General features: G+C 33.9%; 3 protein-coding genes across 3 annotated transcripts; 2 read left to right on the forward strand and 1 right to left on the reverse strand.

Moving 5' to 3' along the window:
* Positions 1-3,303: 3,303 nt before the first annotated feature.
* LOC125877749 (endoplasmic reticulum oxidoreductin-1-like) lies at positions 3,304-8,369 on the forward strand. Its single transcript, XM_049558982.1, has 10 exons — positions 3,304-3,666; positions 4,521-4,652; positions 5,235-5,490; positions 5,796-5,906; positions 6,156-6,274; positions 6,467-6,571; positions 6,663-6,865; positions 7,188-7,311; positions 7,423-7,607; positions 8,050-8,369. The coding sequence occupies exons 1-10, from the start codon at positions 3,499-3,501 to the stop codon at positions 8,069-8,071; spliced, it is 1,425 nt and encodes a 474-aa protein (XP_049414939.1). The 5' UTR covers positions 3,304-3,498; the 3' UTR covers positions 8,072-8,369.
* A 1,283-nt stretch (positions 8,370-9,652) lies between these two features.
* LOC125877753 (xyloglucan endotransglucosylase protein 7-like) lies at positions 9,653-10,886 on the forward strand. The gene is made up of 3 exons (XM_049558992.1): positions 9,653-9,987; positions 10,078-10,271; positions 10,351-10,886. The coding sequence occupies exons 1-3, from the start codon at positions 9,733-9,735 to the stop codon at positions 10,763-10,765; spliced, it is 864 nt and encodes a 287-aa protein (XP_049414949.1). The 5' UTR covers positions 9,653-9,732; the 3' UTR covers positions 10,766-10,886.
* Positions 10,887-19,736: 8,850 nt separating this feature from the next.
* Positions 19,737-24,321, reverse strand: LOC125877744 (conserved oligomeric Golgi complex subunit 4). The gene is made up of 2 exons (XM_049558977.1): positions 22,626-24,321; positions 19,737-20,505 (listed from the first exon to the last, which is right to left on the reverse strand). Exons 1-2 carry the CDS (start codon positions 24,204-24,206, stop codon positions 19,876-19,878), a joined length of 2,211 nt encoding a protein of 736 aa, XP_049414934.1. The 5' UTR covers positions 24,207-24,321; the 3' UTR covers positions 19,737-19,875.
* Between the last annotated feature and the right edge of the window lie 816 nt (positions 24,322-25,137).

A 25,137-nucleotide genomic window follows, 5' to 3' on the forward strand; every position in this document is an offset into this window, starting at 1 on the left:
GTAAACATATATTCTTTAATAGTAATTATGCAAGATTTGTTATTTCTAATACATCAAATCAAACAATGTATAAGAAATAATACTTGCATAATTAATGCACGCATGTACTAATGCAAGCACTACTAATGCAAGCATTACTAATGCACCCTATTTTACATTGTTCTTATACACTCTCCCAAACGACCCCTACATCTCTTTTAGTATACCTTCTTTGTCGTATAATTTAACAACGTTCAAGCTTTACTTTTATTAGCTTCGGCATGATCCTAGACTATTTTGATCCCAACCAAAATTGGTATTACATGAAGAGTAAATTTTAGGAATAGCAAAGAAAGAAATCATATTAGCGTTCTATAGTTACAATTTTGCTATTTGTGCTCCATAGCCAAATTATGTTTGCTATGAAGCATCTGATTTGTATAAATCGCAGTGATTTGTATAAATCGGGCGCTAGTTCGTCTGCTTCTATGGAAATTACATTTGTATATGTATATATTCTCTGTGTTAGGCTATGGTGGCGAGCGATATTAATTGGGAGAGAGAGAGGATAGAAGCGAGCGAGAGAGGGTAGAGAGTGGAGAGAGGTGAATTGTATATGTATATCGGTTAAATAATTATATATATGTAATTACTATGTATATGTATCAATGATTGTGTTTGTATATCTGCTTGAAATTTGAATTTGTATACAATTGAATAGAGTTAAAACATTTGTATTTGTATATCAAATCTCTCTCTTGCTTTATATAAACACAAATTATACATCGTATTTTGTATAATTTGTGTTTGTATAAAGCGAGAGAGAGAAAGACAAAAGAGAACTGAGCAGAGGAAGATTTATATTTGTGTAATTATAAGTGTATTGGACGGAGAGATATGTATTTGTATATACAATCTCTCTCGCTTTATACAAATAATACATTTGTGTTTGTATAAAGTGAGAGAGGCGAGGGAGAGATGACTGAAAAAGAGGAGAGTGGCGAGGGAGATTGCAGAAAGAGGGAGAGAGGCGAATGGAAAGAAGTTTGTTGCGAATTGGAATTAAATGAAACTATAGCTATAACATTTATTTTAAATTAATAGTTTGCTATAATATACATTTTTTCCCTTATATGAATAGTTAGAGAAATTAATCCATATATATTGCAATTGCATAAAGCCCAATGTATATTTGGGTAAGTTCAATCAAAAGCTCAGCAACGAAAGCCCAGGTTGAGCCTAGCTTGTCCCAAAAAAGTATATTTAAGAATTAGTAGGCTTTGATCCACCAAAGACCAAATATATTTGTACGTAGGGGTGTACATGACCGGGTTGGTTCGGATTTTTCAAATATCAAATCAAACCAATTGGGTCAAAATTTAAAATTTATAAACTAAATCAATCTAATAAAACTCGGTTTTTTGGGGTTTTTCAACCTCGGGTTGGTTCGGGTTTTTCAAATACCAAACCAAACCATTTGTGTCACATATTTAAATTTTTAAATCAAACCAAACTAATAAATCTCAGATTTTTTTGGGTTTTTGGATTTTTCCGGTAAAATATTCATACAAACATATAATTAACTTGTGTTTCAAAAATTTATTTAGTCCAACCAAAATATAACTATCTAAGGTGTTTCATAAGAAATCAACACAAAATATGATGAGTGGTGACACTAAAATATTCAATAAAATATAATAATGAAATTGTGTAAAATAAATATTGCAAATTGATAAGTCATAATGAAAAATATCATAATTTAAAAGTACTAAATCATTCTAAAATAAGTCTAATAAGTATTAATTACATGATAAAACATTAAAGTAAAATTAAAATTAGGTTATATATTTTAAATGTCTAAATCAATGTAAAACTAAAGAACAAATATTCAACATTATTGTCATTCTTAGTGTTGAATTAATTTATTTTGTTAGGATTAGTATTGATTTGACTTTGAATTGAGTTTTATTGGAGTTAATAATATATATGGACTATAACATTTATTGGACCATTCAAAATTATAAGTTTAAAACACTTGAAAAATATGTTAAAAGATAAAAATTATGAAAATGTATAAGTAATATTTAGAAATTATGTCAAAGTAAATACTTTTATGTATAAAATAAATTTTAAAATTATATATATAATGTCGGTTAGTTTGGTCTCGGATTGACTTTTATGTCATAAAAACATACACAAATTATGTCATAAAAAGTATTGCAAGTTATGTGATAAAAGACATTACTACATCAAAATACATAACTTCAATCCTACACAATTTATATAAACTGAGATAAAAGTACAACGACATAACTTAATTCTACATACTCATGTTGAGAGTATATTTTTTCTTTAATAATAAAAGGGCAAAGAGGACACTTTTTCCCCTTTTCTAATTTTGATAAAATATATTTTTCATTATAATGATATTTATCGTATGTATCAAACACCAAAAAATAATTTACTCCTAAAAAGCATTTTCCTAGAGATCAGTTTCCCTCCCCCAAACACACCCTATCAAAGTATCTTCCTTTTTTCTTCAAACTATATAATAAGAATCAACATTCTAGAAATTCAAAAGAATGTATTACACGTTCCTACGTAGTTCTCAAAACAACGGGTTGATTCAAACTGTGATCAAATTACATATTCTTCTATTTCAAATGATCTGTCGTTATTTTTAAAATTAATTATCTCAAATAATTTATTATTCTATAAAAATAAATTATTATTTTAATTTTATCTCAAGTAGTAATTATATGTGAAGACTAAAGGTACCTCAATAAGATAAAATATATTTTAAGACATAAATTAGCATAAAAAAGTCAACCAAAGAATGTGATGTAGTGAAGCATGTTTCTCCTATTTTAAATAGAGGTTTCAGAATCGAGCTGTTGGGGAGCATCAAAAATAATTAACACCGAATGAAAACGAAAAAACATAAAAGGTCAAATCCCCATTTCTTTTTCCTTTTCCAAATTTGTTCCTCCATTTAACTTCGTGGGTGAATCAATTCAAATGGTATTATTAAGTTAAAAAATTAATTTAATTTCCAATTTAATATGCCACGTAAGCAAATCCCAAAGCGAAACTATTGGTTAAAAAACGTCACTTACATGTAAATGGTTCCAATTTAATACCTTCCAACAACTCCTACTCGCCTCCTCGCGAGTGCAAACCAGTGCTTCCCCCTAAACAGACACGTGGCAATCTCGTCTCGCGCGTTACAATCAAACGCATATAAAGCGATTGCTGTTTCCCATTTCTCCACGACCACAGTTCTAAAATCTGTGTGCTGACGGGTTTGACCTTCCCAAAAATATTTCAGAAATTAGACCCAAAAAAAGGAAATTAAATCCCAAAAATTCATCGGTTCTTCAAATATAACGGCTTCGATTCTGCTAATTAACAGTAGTTGACACTCAAATTCGTTTCATAATTCAACAAATAAAAGTTTAATTAGTATTTTTGATTTTTTTGGGTCAAAGATTTTAGGGGTTTTGTGGAAGAATTGTTGTGATGGTGGAAGAAACTAAAGTTAACGAGCTGAAGAAGACAGAGAATGAGAAGAGGAGAAGTGGAAGAAAATTGGGTCGATCAGCAATTGGGGCGATTTTGGTGTTGATGATAGCATTTGGTGCGACTTTTTTGTATACACAGAAGGGAAAATCGTGTCCTTGTTTTCAGGTTTTTTTTTTTTTTTTGCTCAATTCCTAATTTTATTTTTTAAAATTAGGGTTTATTTATCTTATTCTTGTTTAGTTTTTGTGTGATTAGAGAAATGTGAAGATTTTTATTGAAGCTTGTTGATCAGTACTTGCTTAAATTCCTAGTAGAATGGTGAATCTTATGAATTGTGAAACTATAAATCAAATGGTTAATTGTGGGATTTTCTGATGTTGAAATAAGTTTTGAGTTTGTACGAGTTGTTAAAACTGGAAATATCAATTGCCCATGTTGTAAACTATGGCATTTGTAATCCTTGTTGAAAATGAGCATTTTAATGATAGAATTGAGCTTTTCAACACAAAGTGAGCTGATCACTATATTGTTTTGTTTTGGTGGGTGGATAAAGCTCCTTTTGATCATGGTTTGAGTACGCTTCTTTTGAGGCGAGGGTCTATAGGAAACAATTTCTCTACCCCACAAAAAGGTGGGGTAAGGTCTGCGTACATTGTACCTCTCCGAGGCCCCACTTGTGGGATTACATTGGGTATGTTGTTGTTGTTGATGGTGGGTAGTTAAAGCTTGATTCCTTTTGTACCAAACTGGTATGGGTCTACCATGGAGATGTTAGCTTGTATCTAAACGTGTTTAATTCATAATTTTGGTTTAGTTATTGGTAATTGAGAAGACACTCGGCTGCTCATGAGTATCTTCCCTGAATTTATATCGACAAGAATTTGGATATTAGCTAAGTTGCCTGCGAAATTTTCTTTTAGGAATCACATGCCTACTGGAATTTTAAAAGATTGTGTATGCTTCTAGCTATTTGAATTATGCAATTCTCACTGACTGTTTGCTTCTTGACCTTAATGCAGGACTCTAGAAAATATACTGGGATAGTTGAAGACTGTTGTTGTGATTATGAAACAGTTGACACTATTAATGGGGCTGTGCTGCATCCTTTACTCCAAGGGCTTGTTACAACTCCCTTTTTTAGATACTTTAAGGTATGGTGCAAAATCTAACCTATATGAGGATAGTGGCTTCTATATTATCACTTCTTCAATAAATATTAGCACCATATTTTTCTCGCTTGTTTAAAAGTTTTAAGTAGAATTGATTAATGTATACTTACTTCAAAGAAATCTTTGGTAGGAAATTGATGATTATATTTTCATCTGAATAGACGGTTTTAAGAATTTTCCTTGAGTTTCCTGTCTAAGGTTGATTTGGTTGCCAAGAGAGGAAAAGGATAGTGTGACAAAGTTAGTGCTGTTGAATGTTGCGGCATTTGGTTATCAGGTAAGTTGTGGGCAAAGCAATTTAAAACTTACCCTACTGTGCAAACAAATGTAGGAAGATTGAAGGAAAATGGTTTCTTCTCCTTTTAAGTCTTGCCTTTTCTTTCCAAACCTGTTTATGCAAGAAAGTGACTTCTGAACTTGCTGGACATCTAAAAGAAGCCTAAGGAAAAGGCTGCTCACATTTTATTTTTATAATAAGCCCAAAACTAAGGTAAATCATGCCTACCACCTTCAAAATTTTGAAAAAGGTGATTTGACAGCTTGATGTATATCTAATGGCTGCAGGTTAAACTGTGGTGTGACTGCCCTTTTTGGCCTGATGATGGTATGTGTAAGTTACGAGATTGCAGTGTATGCGAATGTCCAGAAAATGAGTTCCCCGAATCTTTTAGGAGACCACCACTTGGCCTTGCTGCTGATGATCTGAAATGCCAAGAGGGAAAACCAGAGGCAGCTGTGGATCGCACTCTCGACTCTAAGGTTTTCAGGGGATGGATAGAGGTAGATAACCCTTGGACAGTTGATGATGAGACAGATAATGGTAATTGATCTATCTTTGTCAATACACAGTGGAAGGTTTTCCTTTCTACATTTTTGGGGTCTTGGTGTATCTTTCGATTCTTTCCAGACTTTTTGTTTGTGACTTCACCTATGAACAATTGCGTGATCAGCATAAGATGAAGCAAATCGAAGTTTGGATTTATCAATTTGCATTATATTGAAGTTTTTGAACTCAACGTTTGTATTGCATTGGGAGTTTGAAACTTATATAATGCCGTGTGTGATTTCATTACTTCTTGAAGGTTTCTATTTTGATTACTAAATTGTTGAACGTCTTCATGCCAGGGGAGATGACATATGTCAATCTCTTGCTGAACCCGGAGCGTTACACTGGTTACACTGGTCCCTCGGCCAGGCGAATATGGGATGCTATATACTCAGAGAATTGTCCAAAATGTGAGTCAATGATCCTTTCAATTGGTTGAAACCATTTGTTTTCCCAATTTTCTTATGAGTCGTATTCTTAAAATTACATTCAGAGGGGAGAGCTTTGAAATGTGCAAACACCTTCTTAAGCTAACCTTTCAAATTGTTAGTCTGCTACTCATGCAAATTACTTCCCCTTGTGGTGCAGTTTTGTCTTTGTCAACTATTATACACATTATCATTGTGAATTGAACACAGAAGTTACAATTTTATGGGCAGATGCATCTGGAGAGATTTGCCAGGAGAAAAAGGTTTTATACAAACTAATATCTGGTCTCCACTCCTCAATCTCAATACACATAGCTGCTGATTACCTGCTTGATGAAACTAAAAACCAGGTTAGTTTGCATTTAATATGTAGCATGTTTCTATTATGGTTTGCCAGAAAATGGATAAACGACACTTGCATTTATGTTTACAACAGCAGAGCGAACCTGTTACATCCACAAAATAATTCATTATGAAGTGTGCACTATTCTTTTTTCGGAGCACTTTAACCGCTAACTTGACTATTTTGCTGCAATTTTCAGTGGGGTACAAATCCAGATTTGATGTATGATCGTGTTCTACAATATCCTGAACGTGTCCGAAACTTGTATTTTACTTTCCTCTTTGTTCTCCGAGCTGTAACAAAAGTGAGAACTCGCTATATTTTGGTAACTCCTAGAATGGTAACATTGTATAGATTTATTCATTGGGCTTCTCCCTTCTTGATGTGCTATACAGGCAAAAGATTACTTGGAGCAAGCTGAGTATGATACTGGTAATCCTGAGGAAGACCTTAAAGCACAGTCCCTTATTCGACAGCTACTATACAACCCCAAACTGCAGGCTGCATGTCCAGTTCCATTTGACGAAGCTAAACTGTGGAAAGGCCAAAGTGGACCTGAGCTAAAGCAGCAGATTCAAAAGCAATTCAGGAATATTAGGTTTCAATTGAACTGTTCTCAATTTAATTTCGTAAATTCAGAAAAGAAAGGCCTAAAGGATATTATGTTGCTTATACATGCTGCACTAATCCCCTTTGGACTCTATTTTGAGTCGACTGCATCAGTACATTTAGTCTATGTATTCAAATGTACGCATATATTAACTCTGGAAAGAATTGGGAAGATGTTCTTTTAGTGAGCTTGTATTGTTGTTAAGACCACAGAAAGAGCCAAAAAATTTGTGTATGCTGTTCAAAAGTAGTTGTTGCTATGTACTTTACCATATGACTGAACAATTTGTTATTCACTTTTCATGTTGCAGTGCTCTCATGGATTGTGTAGGATGTGAGAAATGTCGATTGTGGGGAAAGCTCCAGGTTCTTGGTCTTGGAACTGCATTGAAGATTCTCTTCTCAGTTGATGGTGAATATCGTCATGATCAACATGTGAGTTTTCTTTATTCTTTTTTCATTTGCTGACCTCTCTCTCTGGAACAAATACATGTTATTCACAGCCAACTATGTTTCTTAGTCTCTCTCTACTTTTATGTTTTACAGCTGCAGTTACAAAGAAATGAAGTGATTGCTCTGGTAAACCTACTTAATCGCCTATCAGAATCTATCAAGCTAGTACAGGAAATGAGCCCTACATTTGAGAAGACAATGAAGGGGCTAAGTCTACAGCCAGCTGCTAAGTTTATAAGTTCGTGGAATAGACTATTGAAAACAGTATTAGGAGATAGGTAAACACCACTCTCTTTTGTTTGTGATTAATGGTTCAAATCCAAGGGTGAAGTGCATTACTAAATTTTGCTATTCTTTCTTCTTAAAGCTTGAAACAAGGTAAATTTTAGCTTCAAGCTCTTAGACAAACATGTAGTTATTGTGTCAATATTTCTGTTGGCTGAAATGAATGGTTTTTTAAAGTCTAGACCAAATTTCAATTTGTCAAACTATAAAAAGAGGAAGGAGGAAGCAAAAACCTCCTCTCTGGTGCATCCATGATGATCGAGTGGTAATGTGGGAATGGTTTGGAAAATGACATTTTATCCATGATGATCGAGTGGTAATGTGGGAAGAAGGGAATTAGCAACAGAATGCTATACAACTTGTTAACTTCAAATTTGATAATGAAAGTGAAGTGTCAGCTAAAATTAATTCCCATATTTGGTGTTCTGTTTTCAGGTTGAGGAAGCTTACATTGTAGCAGGTCATTTTGATACAATTTTGGTGTATAATGATGTAAAGAATGAATACAACTAAACTATTGAAAGGTAAGAGACATTTGAGAAGATTTCTACAGCCGGATAGCATACATGGATACACAGATTAATCGCGGGATCAATGCTTAAATTTGGAAAGACGGGAATCCATTACTAGGTAAACTGGAAATTAGTATTGTGTCACTTGATCATATGTAACTTTATGGATCCCTTTGAGATGTTGTAACATTATTGTTGAAACTATATCTCTGTGTTCCTGAATGAAAAGTGACAATTTTGCTTCTAGTATGAAGACATGTTAGCATCCTGTTTTGGACAAAGTAAATTAGCAAATTTAGACAAGTAAAACAGGATGATTATTCATGCCTAATTACAATTATCCCTTAGTTATGAAATAATTAGCCCAAAGCTTTTTGCATATAAGAAGATAAAATTGACGCACACTCATCGATGCGGGGACAATTCAACACCACCCCCCAGCTTTAGCTCTCGGAACTCACTTGCAAACACATAAAGACACCTAGATTCTTGCCTTTGCTCTTTACCACACTTTTTTAGTTATAAATATTTCTTTTAATAACTAATTGAATATTCAAACTGTTAGCAAATAAACCTAAAAAGAGTTAGCTTAAGACGTGTAATTTTTAACCTCATAAATTCAACTGTACCACTTTTAGGATAAACACAAATTTATTCAACATTATTAAGACGTGTAATTTTTAACCTCATATAAATTCAACTGTACCACTTTTAGGATAAACACAAATTTATTCAACATTATAAATTGAGGAATCATTACTCGAATCTAACTTTAAATGTAATATATTTGATATTTCTATGCCAAATCAACTCGAATATCATGGCAGGCAATGATATATTGGTATTATTACCAAAAAAAAAAAACCCAAATTGCATGAACCAACAAGTAATTTAACACTACATCTTTATTATTTTTTTTTGTGTACACCGAAAGCGGGAAAAAGATAATAAAGGAAGACCCATATCACCGACAATATGTGGTCAATTCTGAAAACGATAAAATTGATTTTATCATAGATAATATAACGAATTCTTTTTAGGTACTCAAACAAATTAATTTAAGAAGACAATATAAAACTTAACAAAAATTGGATGATTTAGATTATGACCTGGTTATAGACTATTTCAACAACCCAAATAACTTTTAAGTAGATTGTTGATCCGTCTATTTTACGCATCTACCTAAAATGTCTGAATAGTTCAAATTATATGCGGCGCACCTAAAATTAGAGCACGAACATCACGATCTAAACAAAGAACAAAAGGCAAAAACAATTAGGCATTAGCGCGTTAGATATATAGAAATAGAATAGCTGTGTTTATGTCAATTGTCAATCTTTCCCTTTTTGAATTTTGGATAATAATTGGTGATTCACTCTCAACCAACCCCACCCACTATACTTCCAAACAAACGCGTTACATTTCAATCTTTTCAAATTCACAGCTATTTTCTTCATTTTATTTCCCTTCTTCGATCCTTCCTCATCCCTTTATCAAATTCTACTATATATATAATATCTTCCTTTGTGTCTCAATCTCAAAACACACACATTTACAATAACAATCTCTAATTTATCCCTTTAAATCACTACTCTAATTTTCTATAATGTTGCTGCAGCTATCTGTGCTTGTGCTTGTCTTACTATCCCCTGTTTGGGCTGATAATTTCTACCAAGATGCGACGGTCACGTTTGGTGACCAGCGCGCTCAGATACAAGATGGAGGGCGCCTTCTCGCCTTGTCCCTTGACAAAATTTCAGGTTCGGGATTTCAGTCTAAGAATGAATATTTATTTGGAAGGTTTGATATGCAGCTCAAACTCGTACCTGGAAATTCTGCTGGCACTGTCACCACATTCTACGTAAGTAATAACACACTTTTTGTATTCTTACTCTAACTAATTAACAAAAAAAACATGTCCACTCAAGTGTTTTTTTGGTGTAATTTGCAGTTGTCTTCTCAAGGAGCAGGGCACGATGAAATTGATTTCGAGTTTCTAGGAAATTCATCAGGACAACCTTACACGGTTCACACCAACGTTTACTCTCAAGGAAAAGGCAATAAAGAACAACAATTCCGCCTCTGGTTTGATCCAACTTCGTCGTTCCACACTTACTCTATTGTTTGGAACTCTCAACGCATCATGTACGTTACAAAACAATTACAAATAGTTACTTAGTGTTAGTATTCATGTCTGACATTTTGTTTTTTTCTAATTGTTCAGATTTTTGGTGGATAATATCCCAATAAGAGTGTTCAACAACCACGAAGCACTTGGTGTTGCATTCCCAAAGAATCAAGCTATGAGAGTTTACGCGAGTTTATGGAATGCTGATGACTGGGCTACACAAGGAGGACGGGTGAAGACGGATTGGTCAATGGCTCCGTTTACAGCTTCTTACAGGAATTTCAATACAAATGCTTGTGTTTGGTCAGCTGCTACGTCTACTTCGTCTTGTGGAGGTTCTAAGACTGAGTCAGTAAACAATGATCAGACATGGCAAACTCAACAACTGAACGCTAATGGCAGAAATAGGGTACGATGGGTTCAGCAGAAGTACATGATCTACAATTACTGTGCGGATGCTAATAGGTTCTCTCAAGGCTTTTCTCCTGAATGCAAGCGTTCAAGGTTCTAAGGATATAGTATATGAATGTAAAATTATGCTTGTTTCACTTTTCTATTCTTTAATTTTGCTCTGAGATATCAGAGGAAAGTGTAATTATTTGTGTATGCAATATATTCTTTATTCTTTTTGATATCATGAAATAGAAACCACAATGCTTTTCATTTTCAAATCTAGAAAAAAGACGAGCTATTTAGACAGTAAAATACCAAATGTACAGACGACAAAATTAGTAATTTTGAGTCAAGCAAAGGAAACAAAGGGTACATTTACATGTAATTATGATAATCAAATCTTTTAACAATTATTATTTCTCTAACAAATAATAATTCATTTATTTTTTATAGGTGTACACCATGAAATAGATAATGATTTACTATCCATAATAAGAACGACATATGCTGATTGAATTTATGTACAACTTTTACAAAATATTACTCTCCTTTGACGGCAACTTCTTAATATATATGCAACTGTAAGAAGGTGGAGGTTGTTGTTTCTTAAAAAGAAGGCAAAAACTTTAAGACATGAAATATTTACAACCATGACGTCAACATTTAAATTATGTATTATGACATATTAAATAAAATTTTTAATAAATTGAACATTCTATGTATATTATAAGAATTGCATATTTAAAGTCGTTAGAGTAATTTACTTTTGAAATTCAGTTGATAGCAACATATATATATATATATATATATATATATATGATGTACCTTGCAATTAATAATTTAGGTTGAATAGACTCATCATTCATTAATTTGAGCTTGTATTTATTCTTCAAATTCAATGTAATTTATCACATTTCATATATTACTAAAAGTGGGAAGCACCTATCTTCAAAGGTAGATTATAATTTTACCCTTATACTTAATCAAAATGTAATAAATACAACATCTAATCTAATTAAATACTCCCTTTGTCCCTAATTACTTGTAATTGGCACACCTATTAAGAAACAATTATTGATATAGTGAGTTTATCATTTTATCCCTATTAATAGTGGCAGAGTCAGAATTTTCAATAAGGGGGTTCAAAATCTGAAAAAATAGACACACGAAGTAGCCGAAGTGGGTTCGACATCTACTATATATACCTAAAAAATTATTTTAACCATATAAATATGATATAATTTTCCGCAGAAGGGGGTTCAGATGAACCCCCTAATGATAAGGTGGCTCCACCATTACCTATTAATGATGAAATGAATGAATTAAAAAGTTAAGATTTTCAAAAAGTTCTACCTTTTTCAAAGTAATTAATTGAGTGTAAAATAGGTAAAAAAAAATTGTCCTTTCTTGATTTGTCAAAATGGACAAGTAATTAGGGACAACTAAAAAAAGAAAAATGGACAAGTAATTAGGGACGGATGGAGTAATAGTAAAAATGTATTATCTCTTCAAAATTAATATACATAAATAAAAAATCACTAAATTATCCACACAAAAAAAGAGAGGGCACTCTTTAGCATTCATATTTCAACTAAAAGATAATGATCCTTATTATGTTTCCAATCAAATTAATGAAATGTTACGAAAATTCATGGGGTGAGAACTGAGGTGAATGTATCCATAATAAAAAACAATGACATTTATTATGGCTTGGAATATGTATCTTTGTAGAGCAACTTTCACATATAGCAAACACAAAATTCATATTTGTATGTTATAGCAAAGTTTGCATAATTGTGCTCCATAGCAAACATATATATGTATAATTCGCTATACATACACAAAAAAACAATTGTATAATTTGCTTTGGTATACATATACAAAAAGATCAATTGTATAAAGTGAGAGAGGCGAGTGAGCGAGCGAGATATGGGAGAGTGGCGAGCGAGATCTGGGAGAGGGGAACGAAAATATATGTATATATACAATTTTCTCTCGCTTTATACAAACACAAACACATTTTATACAATTTGCGTTTTTTGTATAAAGTGAGAGAGGCGAGTGAGAGAGCGAGATATGGGAGAGTGGCGAGCGAGATCTGGGAGAGGGGAGAGAGGGGAGAGAGGGGAACGAAAATATATGTATATATACAATTTTCTCTCGCTTTATACAAACACAAACGCACTTTATACACTTCCGTTTGTATAAAAAACGAGAGAGGCGAGGGAGAGAACGAGAGTGGCGAGCGAGATTCACCAGGAGAGAGGTGAAATAGCAATAATTTGCTATGAGGTACAATTAAATCAAACTATATTTATAGCATTTAATTTGAATTAATAGTTTGCTATTATATACAATTTTCTCATCTTTGTATATATTGTTTTGTGTTTTTTCTATTTAAAGTAGAATATTAGTTTGAGGTGAATGTATCCACATGAATAAAGATAGAGAGAAATAAAATGAGTGTTTATAGTTAGATTACATTTTTTTCTCTTATATTTAATTAAAATAAAATACCTAATCTAATTGAAATAGTAGTAATTGAATTTAAATTTACATGAGACGTGTGAATCCGCAGATATTCAAAAGTCCAACTTAAATGTAGCCCTTAATAATTTACCCATTAATCAAATTTAAGTGTTCGCTATTCATTGCTAAATAGTTTGGAGAATAGGAAGAGTTGTATTGTATAATTAAATGTAGACTAATTAATTAGAAGAAATAAATACATGAAAGAAAAGGTTCAAGGAATGCAAATTGAAAAATAGCTATAAAAAGGCAAGAAAAGATTCTTGAATTCTTACTCATCATTTTTATAGGCTCTTGCATAATTTTAATTTATTAATTAATTTCATCTTTTTTTTGTTCTTGAAGAGAAAGCAACAATTTGAGAGGATGGGAAGTACCTAGAGTTATTAGCGTCTAGAGTTCGATTAGCCAGTAACATCAACATCACTAAACAAAGTTCAACACAAATTTATTGTAATACATAATGTTTATGTAGCATTGTATATGAAAGTTTAGACACATATATTATCATTCCGACATGTAATATTTTAATTTTAGCATTCAATTAATATTCTTGTTATACTTTTAGCAATTTTTTCTACTTTATATGTAAAGAGAGAATTGATATGTGTTTTAATTTCTTTATTTTAAAACCAATATATTTAACTATTATATACTCCCTCCATCTCAATGAAAAAGTTTGAATAAATACATGGAATTCACGTGCAAAGCACGTGTTCATATATTAGTATTATAAAAAGTAGGAAGCTTTAAAATGCAAAATTGGATTACCATTTTGCCCCTACACTAACTTATAATATTATAAATCATTTAATTAATCATTAAATAAAAAACCATGTATCATATTACAAGTGAAAAGACCCTAAATGAAAAGTTACATTACAATCAATCATAATATCATATTTTTGCATTTTTGTCACCATTTTTATAAATATTTATTGCCTTAATGACTTAAAAAAATCCTCACACCATAAATACTGAAGTAAACTCCACATAGCAATATCTCTAAGACAAAAGGCCAAATAACCACTTAATACCACATACAATACTAATTAAATTGATTTGTATTTAAACACAATTAGGAGTTTTTTTTTTAATTTTGCATTGTCCTTTTCAGGTGGACAAGGAAGCATTTACATGCAAATTATTGTATGTAGACAAATATATCTCAAATCTAATATTAAAATTGTGTGGAATGTTCTAAAAAAACATATTTTTAAAGAAATATTGTATTCTTTTACATCATAAAGTAACATGTATGCATATTTAAAATATAAAGTAACTATTATATAGTATCAAAACTACTTAATTTATATTTGAACTTTGCAAATATAATATTAAATCCATTTTGAATGCAAGTGTGGGATTAAAATATAAGATCAATATTCATTATCCTTAGAAACTTGTATTTTTCGATATACTTTAATATCTATTTTTATCATCTAACTTATCAGTTGAAATTATATAGAAAATTTTGATACCAACTAATAGGAATATACGTACTAACACAATGCACGTAACCAAAACTAGTCAACTAAAAATCAATTATTTTCATATTTTGTAAATCATGAACCCAAACTAGTCAACTAAAAAATCAATTATTTTCATATTTTGTAAATCATGAACCCTAAACCTTTTAGGGTTATGATTATTTATTTCAAAAATTGGTTGCTAGTACCCTTGTATTGTAGTTAAATCTTCCAAAAATTATTTAGACGATTTCACTTTAATTTGTTTATTCCTAAACCATTTAGGATTTGGATTAATACTCTATATAATACTTGAAGTACTTGCAGTTTTATTCCATATTTTCATTCAAAATAAATCTTAGTAGTAAGTAACACCAAACCTAATAACCATAACATTGTACTAGCACTATAACACTGTTCATGCTAGTAGTAAGTAGCGCCAAACCTAATAACCATGGCGATGTTCATGTCTAGTTTTAATGTACAACATATTCCCATTATATTCCCGCAACAGAAAATATTACTCGACATTGTTACCTTCGATCAATAATCGAACAACAAAATTCTCCCTTCTTCGTTAGTTGGTGTTTTCCTCTTTCAGGTACGTCAAAATCAACACAAATGACACTTTTATGCCTAGTGGCAGAATTCAGAGGCATTGGGTGCGACGACAAAGGAATGTGTTTAGGTGGATTCTACGGCTGACTTAATATGAAAGCATCGTCAAGTCTGATACCAGAATTGTGGGCTATATACGCCGCCCTAACATTGGTGAAAAATTGAAACCTGAAAAAAGTTATTTTCAAACTGACTCAAATGAGGCCTTGATGTTGCTAATTAATTCATGTGAGAGAAGTAGCTGCAAATCACCCTGATTATAAAGTGATAGAAAAGTGCAGGATTCTGTTGTCCGAGTATAAAGTGATAGAAAAGTGCAGAATTATATTGTCTGAGGTCGAGACTTGTCGAATACATACGTAAAGTGATAGAAGAGTGCAGGATTCTATTGTATGAGGTCAAGACTTGTCTAATTCGAGACTAGGTAACAACTGCACAGATTAAAGTTCGAAAGAAAACTTGTTACGGACATGGGTAAAGCTTTACCCACCTAACGTGGATTGGGAACAAAAAATATTGATGCTAGTTAAATTGTAAAATTGTAGAAAATGTAAAGATTTACAAGAATATTGCAATATCTTTTTGTTGATGTGATTTCTTGATATGATTAAAGGTTTTAGCAAAAACTTCATTTATCGCAGAATATTAGCCTACATCTCTAGAATGAATTGAAAAGAAGAGGTAATTCAGAGTTAAAATGTAAAATACCAAACTATGCTTTTGCACTGATCACACACCGGAAAGCTAATTGAGCATTGATTCTCGACTGAATTTGAATAGATAGGACAAAATTCAGAAAAAGATAAACTGGAATCTTCAATATGCAAAAGATTATTATGCTATGTTACGAGTTGAGGGTTCACATGTTCCAGGAAAGCAGATGGACCAGTAAATTCAACCTGGTTTTGCTGTTGAACACCTCAAAACTTTTGAATCAAACTTTAATCCTACTTCACTACTTGGCCTGCAGAAGTAGAAAGCAAATAAGTAATGGCATCAGGTCCAAACACGATAGAGATATCGACATTTGAGGAAGGAACACTTCATTTACAAAGCATCCTTAAAGTACTGGTCTCCACAACCAATTGCAGGATAAGCTATCAGTGGTATAACTAGTCCATAGCCTCATTTCACTAGGTTTTCCAGGTTCATCCTACTGAAAAGTCAACAATAACTCAAATGAAAATATGAAATGCAGCAAATTTCCTTTGGCTTTAAATGAAAATATGAAATGCAACAAATTTCCTTTGGTTTTAGGTTGTATGTAAGACCCCTAGGATCTAACACCGTCTCCAATTAGATCATTTTCCTCTTCAAGACGGATAGAGAAGGAAGAAAAGAAAAAGAGAGATCCAACAGACGAGATAGGCTTTGAATATAGCGTCCCAACCAGCTATTTTAAATAATGCATCTACTCCCTCCATAGTTCTCCACTTCTCCTCACCAAAATGGATCGTGAAGAAAACGACAAAACAGGATTCTCCATTATATTACTACTTGTACTTTTATCAGAAGGATATCCCAACCATATCAATTATATTATGCATCTATTTCCTCCATCCTAATATATGTGTCACTATACCTTCAATGAGGATCTGAAAGAATCACTTTAAGATCTCAAGGAATTGATCAGTTTCTAAATCTGAAATAAGAAGGTATACTTCCAAGGGACCCTACTTCCAAATTCATCCCACTGTATAATTGGATAAATATGGCCAATATGATATTGAGGTAACATCGCGCACCAAAACTAAGAAAAATGAAAAGATATCATCCAACATTCTTTTGTCGCTGGTGAGATTTGAACCCTGATCTCTGTTGTTATTCATCCAAAGTGATAAGTATACCACATCTTAATAGTAGAGGAGGTTATAGTATCACCACAAGAATGGGCTAAGATAACTTCCCAACAGAGCCAAAGAGGCCTAAGCTGTAGCTAGGGTAGTTTTCAAAGGCAACAGAGCTAACAACTGGTAAGGTTGAAAATGTGAGACCATACATTTAAGTGCCAAAAGTGATGGAGTCAACAACTAACAATGAGAAATGATGGATAAACTTGCATAAACCAGGTACATAAAGTGAATTTTCAAGCAACATAATGAAGTGGGTTGAGAACCATCACGTCTCATGACCCACCCACATAACAAGTCATGTTTAGCTCTTTTCAGACTAATATACTGTTCAATACTGAGGGATGATTCAATAAAATAGCCAGCCCCAATCCACATTGAAAAAAGAACAAAATCAGAGAGTTGCAGGTGCCAATGTTAACAAGCTGATGGTAATAACCCACGATGGCTGGTTGCGAAAGCACCTCTTTTAACCCACGACAACCTATAGAGAAGAGGTATTATGTGGACGAGACGCAAAACGCAACAAGCACAGTTTTCTTTACTGTCCAATTACAGATTGAATTTGGCAATTATTTTGGAACTTTCTGGGAGTCAAATGGTCCATCCCAAACAACACTACTGATTTTTTGAGAAGCTGGAACAAGGCAGGTTCAGACAGAAGAAAGATAACTGGTGGAACACTATACCAGTTTGTAGATGGATAATTTGGAAAGATAGGAACTTGAGATGCTTTAAAGATGAAAACAATCACATCTAGAAGATAAAGGCCAGCAACATTTTTTGTTTTACTTTTGGTGTAGAATGAAACTTGCAAATGAAGCTAATATATCATAGAGCTCCTAGAATTCCTACAGATTTAGATTAGGCTATACTTGAGTCTTCACACTTTCGACACAATGTACATAGTTCCAGCACAATCTTAGTGCTGTTTCTGAATATAAACCTACCATTCCATAAGCAAAACATCATCTAAAGAAACTAGAGTAGCAAGTTCATGGCAATTGAGAATGTACTACCAAATAAGGGATAATCTTTCTAGTTTTTTTCCCACTGCAACGCAACTAATTGTAGGAAGGGGCATCAGTTATTAATCAAACCAAAAAGAAAACTACGAAAATGTTGTCATGTGATTGCAATAGCAACAACCCTGCTTCACACTGATATAGCTCCAACACTTAATAAAGCTGAAACAATCAATGACGTGTTTAAACAATTCAATCATTTGACGAGAACACATTACTACATACAGATTCAGCAACTCTTTAACCTTTTCCAGCATATTGAAAGAGAAAAATAAAGAAGTCTAATGCATAAGAAATGGAAGAATATATAGTTTTACCTAAATCAAGTATTCAGAGCATGAGCATATACTCAACTGTATGTAGCTCCATGATGTAAATTTGGGATCCCTGCCTTAAGTGCTGAAGATTTATACACAAAATTGTTACCTTTGTCAAAAAAAATAGTCAGAGCATATACAGTTACAAAGTTTCAATACGAAGCACTCAATGACCTTGCAAAACATTTATCCAGCCTTCCATAATGTACAAAGAATAGCATCACAACTTAGTCAGAGACGGGAAAAGTAGAATCATGAACTAAGAATGAGAAAGAAATTCATAAAGTTAATGACTGGTTTCATAGTAGAAGAGATTCGAGTGTGGTGTTTGACTGAGGAAAGTACATTACAATAGTTAACCCTTTGCCTGGGGAGGAGCTATATGAGCCTCAACCTACAGTCTTAACAGAAGTTTCAGAAATGAGTTTTTACAGGCATCATTTGGAATTTTGATATAAGTTGCGAACTTCTCTTTCTTTCAAGATGATCCCTATAACCATACCAACAGTGCTGCCATTGTTTGACACCATAGGACAACTATCAGTTAATTATGTAGAGAAAGCCCTCTCTGTCAATAAAACAAGAAATGCTCAAAATAACAGGAAGGGAACTGGAATAGATAAGTATGACATATTTATAGCTACCGATTATGAAGCACTCTCTGTCATTCTTTTTTTTTTTTTTTTGAGAAAGTTAACATTAGGGGTAGGCTCATTCTTTAACCCCTTACTTGCACAACTGAATGTTTTCAGTTCAGTACATTACTCAAGAAGCTAAAAACAACACTGAAGAATATCCCTACATTTGAATGACGGGAAGAAACCAAGTCAACCATGAGATGATTCATTGCCTTTTTATATAACAGAAAAATTATAATTTGTGACACGAATACAATTTGAAACTAATTGATAAACAATGTAAAATTGCTGGAACAAGAGGAGTAAATGGCCCTACTGTAGTGACTGGATTACCCAAAAAGAAACTCAATCCAAATAACAAGCAAATAATGCCATGCTCAGCCTAAAATTGCATGGACAATTAGATTAAATTCTGAGAACATTACGCAACCTGTGATCTTCAAACAGAGCTAAACGCACAATATCTTCTCTGAGAAGTAATACCTGAACACACATATCTTTAGGACATACATGATCACTGCGACAATAATCAAAGAACTGCTTTGAAGATGGTAGAAGATGAATCATGCTAAAGAGCCATGTTAAGACAAGGAATGAGAAGAAATTTCATAATGAAAAAGAAGTGTTCGACTAAGAGTAAAAATAGAAAGAATTGAACAATATTTCATAGATTTCATGCCCAATACAATCTCTTATAGAGGTTAAACAAACCTGAAAATATAAAATGTAGCAACATCAAGCGTATAAAGAGATATTGAACAAAATTAAACAATAAAAAAGGTTTACAACTTAAGAGCCGATATTGCTTCAGATTTAAAGTCAACCCTCAAACTCAACACTCTTCTAACCTCAGCTGGAGTAAGTCGCCAGGTCATGGGTCCTGAGTTTTCACCCCAGAAATCCAGAATCTCAGAGACCTTCTCCAAGTTTAATATTGTAGCCATTTGGGTTAGACGAGCAAACTTGTCCCTAACAGTCCTCTGGGTCATGTTGGAGAAGTAGCTCACGAGAGCTCGAATATCTCTGTCAAGTTGAAGACCTCCAAGTTGACTGAATCTCTTTTGCATCATGATAACCTCAAGCCTCTTAACAACAAAGTCAATGACCAGATGTACAAGAGAGTCATAATTGTTAGCAGTCATCAATGGTTGAAGCCAAGCCACATTGGTCTCTACAGCATGGAGAAGCCTTTGAACCCACGGGTCATTTACCTCATTGTCAGCATATTCAGATTCAGACAGCTCATAGCTGATTGTTGCAACAGTATCCAACACTGGCCGAATTCGAGGTGTCACAGTAGCCACTAGTTGTTCCAAGCCAATATTCAAGGCCTTCTTGAAACCATTGCTTGTCTCATTTAATTCAGATAAACATGATTTGACCCTCTCTCTATCCGCTGGTGCAGAAAACACCTGACAATGCACTCCAATTAAGACCAGCAAAAGAGCCAAAGGTAGAAAATAAGAAAGAAAATGTAACCTAAAATGGTATCTTCTGAATGCGATTTGAGGTTATAATTCATCCTGAAAGTAATCTTTATTGATAAGTGATTAGCTTCAGAATGAATTATAACCCCAATAATATCTTTAATGTTCAAAGATTAAAGGCAAGAGATAAATGTAACAGATATCATTCTGGATTTCAAAGGTAAGGGTGAGAAAGCAAAGAAAAAAAAGAGTAACCTAAACATGGTATATCCCAATGGAATCTGAGGCTATATATGGATACTTAAAATTCAAGGGATTCTCAGAAGCACAATAGTTTTTATGTCACAAGACTATGGCATGAAATGGATGTAACAGACTATCATTCTAGAATTCAATGTTCAACTTACTTATCGAATAAATTAATCAGAAAAAAAAGATATAGGGTGACGGTTTCGTTTCTCTCTCGGCGCATGGTACACTAATGTGCGCTATCCATGGGGAAGAGAGCACAGATCCCGACTCTGAAGGCAGCAATGGCAATGGAATCTACAACACAAGTGACTGGGAAACAGAAGAAGAAGGGACATCAAGCAAGCCTTGTTCAGGAAGCAAACAGTGAGCCCAATGAAGCAGCAGAAAGTAGAATTAAGGAAATAACATCTCCTAGGGTTATGATTCAGGAATCAATTAGACAACCAGATCCATCGAAACAGAAGGAATGGGATGAAATTGTGCAGGCATCGAGCAGTAGCAGCATACAGTCCTGGGCAGATGAAGTAGAAGCAATGCAGAAAGTTCAAAGGAAACCATCAATTTGGAAAAACTTCGACATAAACAAGGTATCAGATGCTGGTTTTCAACTTGAATTTGTAGCTCCAGAAATACATAGGGAGTCTGCTGTCTGTGAAATTGGGATAGAAGATATAAGCTCAGAAATTGCATATTGAAGAAATTCAGTTGTGTGTTATGTGTTGGAAGCCCACCCTCCCTTCTCTATTTTGAATGGCTACGTCCAGCATCTGTGGGGGGAACATGGTATCAACAAGGTGCATATGTTGAAGAATGGTATAGTTCTGGTTCGTTTTGATTCTATTTCTGGGGAGGATGAAGCTATCCAGAGAGGAATTTACCATTTTGACAATGAACCATTTATTGTTAAAGCATGGAATGAGGCTATGGAGTTCACAAGGGAGGAGCTCTATACTGTCCCTATATGGGTGAAATTACCTGGGTTGGACTTCAAATACTGGAGCCCAAAAGGGCTTAGTAAGAATGGTAGTTTGATAGACTAAATACAAGTTTTGTTATAGCACAAATCCAAAGGGAGATTAGGGAGAGGATAAATACGTTACACTGCTACAAAAGAGCTCATAGATGCACTTAGTGTCTAGAATTTGTAACTAGATTTTTGGTGTGGTTTGTTTGTTTTTTGTTTTGCTTGAGGTCTAGATACTTGCTGCAACCCTCCTAGAAGGGGGTGGTGATACTGGATGCTCCTTAATTCTGTAAATGGTTCTTGTTGCAATGACAATGTTTCACAGTTATTACCAAAAAAAAATTTATTTATCACCCAAAAACCAAAAAAGCTAACCAATTAGAACTAAAATGGATATGGTACAGTACATCATATTGTGATTAGTTATTTAATTATGTTAAGTTAGCACTCATTTGATAGTTAGTTAGTTAGTCAAGCATTCTGTTAGGACAGCTGTCACCAGGCTGTTAGGATTAGTTAGTGCTCCTAGTCGGTTAGCAGCTTAGATATTTTCTCTTGTATTGTATAAGTAGTTCTCCTAGAAGCACTTTCTTAGCTCAATTTTCATAATACAGAAAGGGAAGTCAATTCTCCCGAATATCTCTCTCTGCATCTGATGATTTCTAGGTCTCATCATTAATGGTGTACCTTTAGCTCTAGTTTTTGGAATTAACACATCATGCTAGCCTACCCACCCGTGTACTAACATTCCATAGCATACATGAAGTTGAGCAACGAAATTACAGCTTTACTTATTCACCTCTTAAAAAACAGATGCCACATTTTCATAAACTAGACTAACTTTGAATTGAAATAATAAGAGCGAGCAATACATGAATTTAGGACTAACCTCAGCACATTGTTCTTCAATCTCATGCCGTAATTTCAATGCATACTCACCACTCACATCCATATTATTCAAAGCCGTGGCAATCTCTGTACCAGTCTTTTGTACAGCAACACCACCGGTGAACAGCTTTGCTCCAAGATTAGGCTCTCTGACCTTCTGCTGCAAAGCCTCATTGAACTCACCACCTAATAGACTTACAGCACTGCTTAAAACTGCAATAACAGAGTTGATATTTGAAGTGGATATGGACCTTCGACAACAGCTCTGCAGAACATAGAAGACATCGTCCACCATGGAAGTTGTGAGACTATCGAACACGAGTTCATCAATTTTTATAGCTTTTCTCACATTCTCAACCATGAAGTATCCTTCCAAGATCACATAATAACCGGTAATATCTTGCACAACTTTACTGAAATTACCACTCCTAAAAGCCTTTGTGGCACGGGGACCTAGTTCGGGATCAACAGAACTCAAACCCCTAATCTTTGATATCATATACCCCGTGTAATCCTCACCCAACTGTGTCAAAGACAAGATCTCCTCCAAATATACCTCGATATCTCTGGGGTCTGGTCCTTCAATTCCAACAGACAGCAAATCGCTCTTGTACGAATTAATCTCAGAAGTCACTTTCGCTAGTTTCCTGTACTCCATGTACTTCTTTATAATAGTGGAACCGCGAGAGTCACACTCTTCTTGAAGTTCACATATTGCATAAACAATGCCATCCTCTCCACACAAGCTCCTTAAAGTTTCATCGTTCTCTTCAATAGCCAAGACGATATCTTTAAATAAATTAGTCAAACAGGATACAAAATTAAGCTGGTTCTGGCTGGATCCCTGCTGATCACTCATCATTTCGACCAACTGCTCATACTCAAGGCGCGATCTCATGGCAATTACCTTCTTCAAATACGCCACATACACTTGCAGTCCCTCCTCCTCCAATGCCAACGGGGGATACAGCCTTATGAACCGCAGAACGGTGGAATGATCACGCTGATCAACTGCATCTGCCAATTTACGCCGGACAATCCCTTCAAGCTGCTTCTTAGAGGCGAGGAGCTGGTCTCTCTGGTCAGAAGCAGCTGAATCCTTGTACTTAGCATCAAGTTGAAGGAACGTCTGAACATAACTAGCAGCAGATTCAAAGTCCTCAGATGCGAGTGCCTTACGTACACCGTCTAAACAATTAGAGCGATCAACGATAGCGTCTATACGAAGGAGAGTGTCGTTAACACGCGATTGACCTAGATCGAGCTGACGGACTTTGGCGCTTACCTGATCAGCAAGGAGAGAAGTTGAACTGATGTTGGAGAATAGGTGATCTGCGTCTGCTTTAACAATGTCGAGAACTTGAGCGGATTTTTGGAGGCCGGAAAGCTGCTTGTCAAGGTCAGATCGATGTGAAAGGATAGTGTCCAGTTCTAGATCTAGGGCTCGTTGATATGCAATGCACTCATGGAGAAGTCTAGTCATGTCTCCAACGTCAGTGAGATTCCGCACCTCTTCCAACGCCTCCGGTGTCCCAAATTTCAAGGGAGATGAACCTAAATTGGTTCCTTCGTCGGAAGCCATTTATCCGGCCAAATTTGACGAATTTCTCGAATCTAGTGTTATTTTGGGTTCATTTCGTGAAGCTTTGAACTATTTTTGAGGGAAAATTACAGTCCCGTTTCGAGGAAGAAGACGGGTGAAAAAAAATAATCAGACTTATTCAGTAATAGCTCAATTTCTTACATAAATTATGAAATTAACCACTTTTTACCCAAGCTATTTTGTTAGTCCATTTAAAATATAGCCTCTTCTCTTTTTGTTTTGTGGTTCGTTTGTTTCATTTTTAGTCGGCAAGTGCTTTTTATCCTTTTTTTATTATGACAAATTTTATTCGGAATGATACTTGAAAGTTTAATTTTGAGATTATTTGAGATCCGTAATAGCATGATGAAGAGAATAAGAGATATTTTTGTTTGGAAATAGGTTTGACATAGGAGACTATTTGATTATGGTTTTAAAAGTCAATGACTATTTTTGAGTGTTAACGTGAGTAAAATAACGATAACATAGAATGATACACATGAATATTATTAAGAAATTATAATCTAAAACATGACAAATAAAATGAAAAAAAGGAGTATTATGTGTCACATAAAAAAAGATAAATAAAATCGTATTTATAAGTATTTTATGTTTATATTGCTTCACAATATTTCATGATGGCCAACGGATTTTTTTTCTAAAATGCCTAAATGGATTCACACTTAATTTTCTCGATTGGAAAAATTAATTATCGTTATAGAAGAAAAAAAAAGTCAATTAGTATACAAGATCTAAGTATATATTAGTGAATTCACGTGAACCTATAATCAACACTATAATCTGCCCCTAATAGAAAAACATACAAAACTTTTGTCATGAATTTCTAAAATGACACTTATTTTGGATTGAAGGGAGTATAAACTTAGCTCTTGGCTTTTAGAACCAAAGGAAATCACCAAGGAAGAGCAAA

Source organism: Solanum stenotomum, chromosome 9, assembly GCF_019186545.1.
Source record: "Solanum stenotomum isolate F172 chromosome 9, ASM1918654v1, whole genome shotgun sequence".
Classification (NCBI taxonomy): domain Eukaryota; kingdom Viridiplantae; phylum Streptophyta; class Magnoliopsida; order Solanales; family Solanaceae; genus Solanum; species Solanum stenotomum.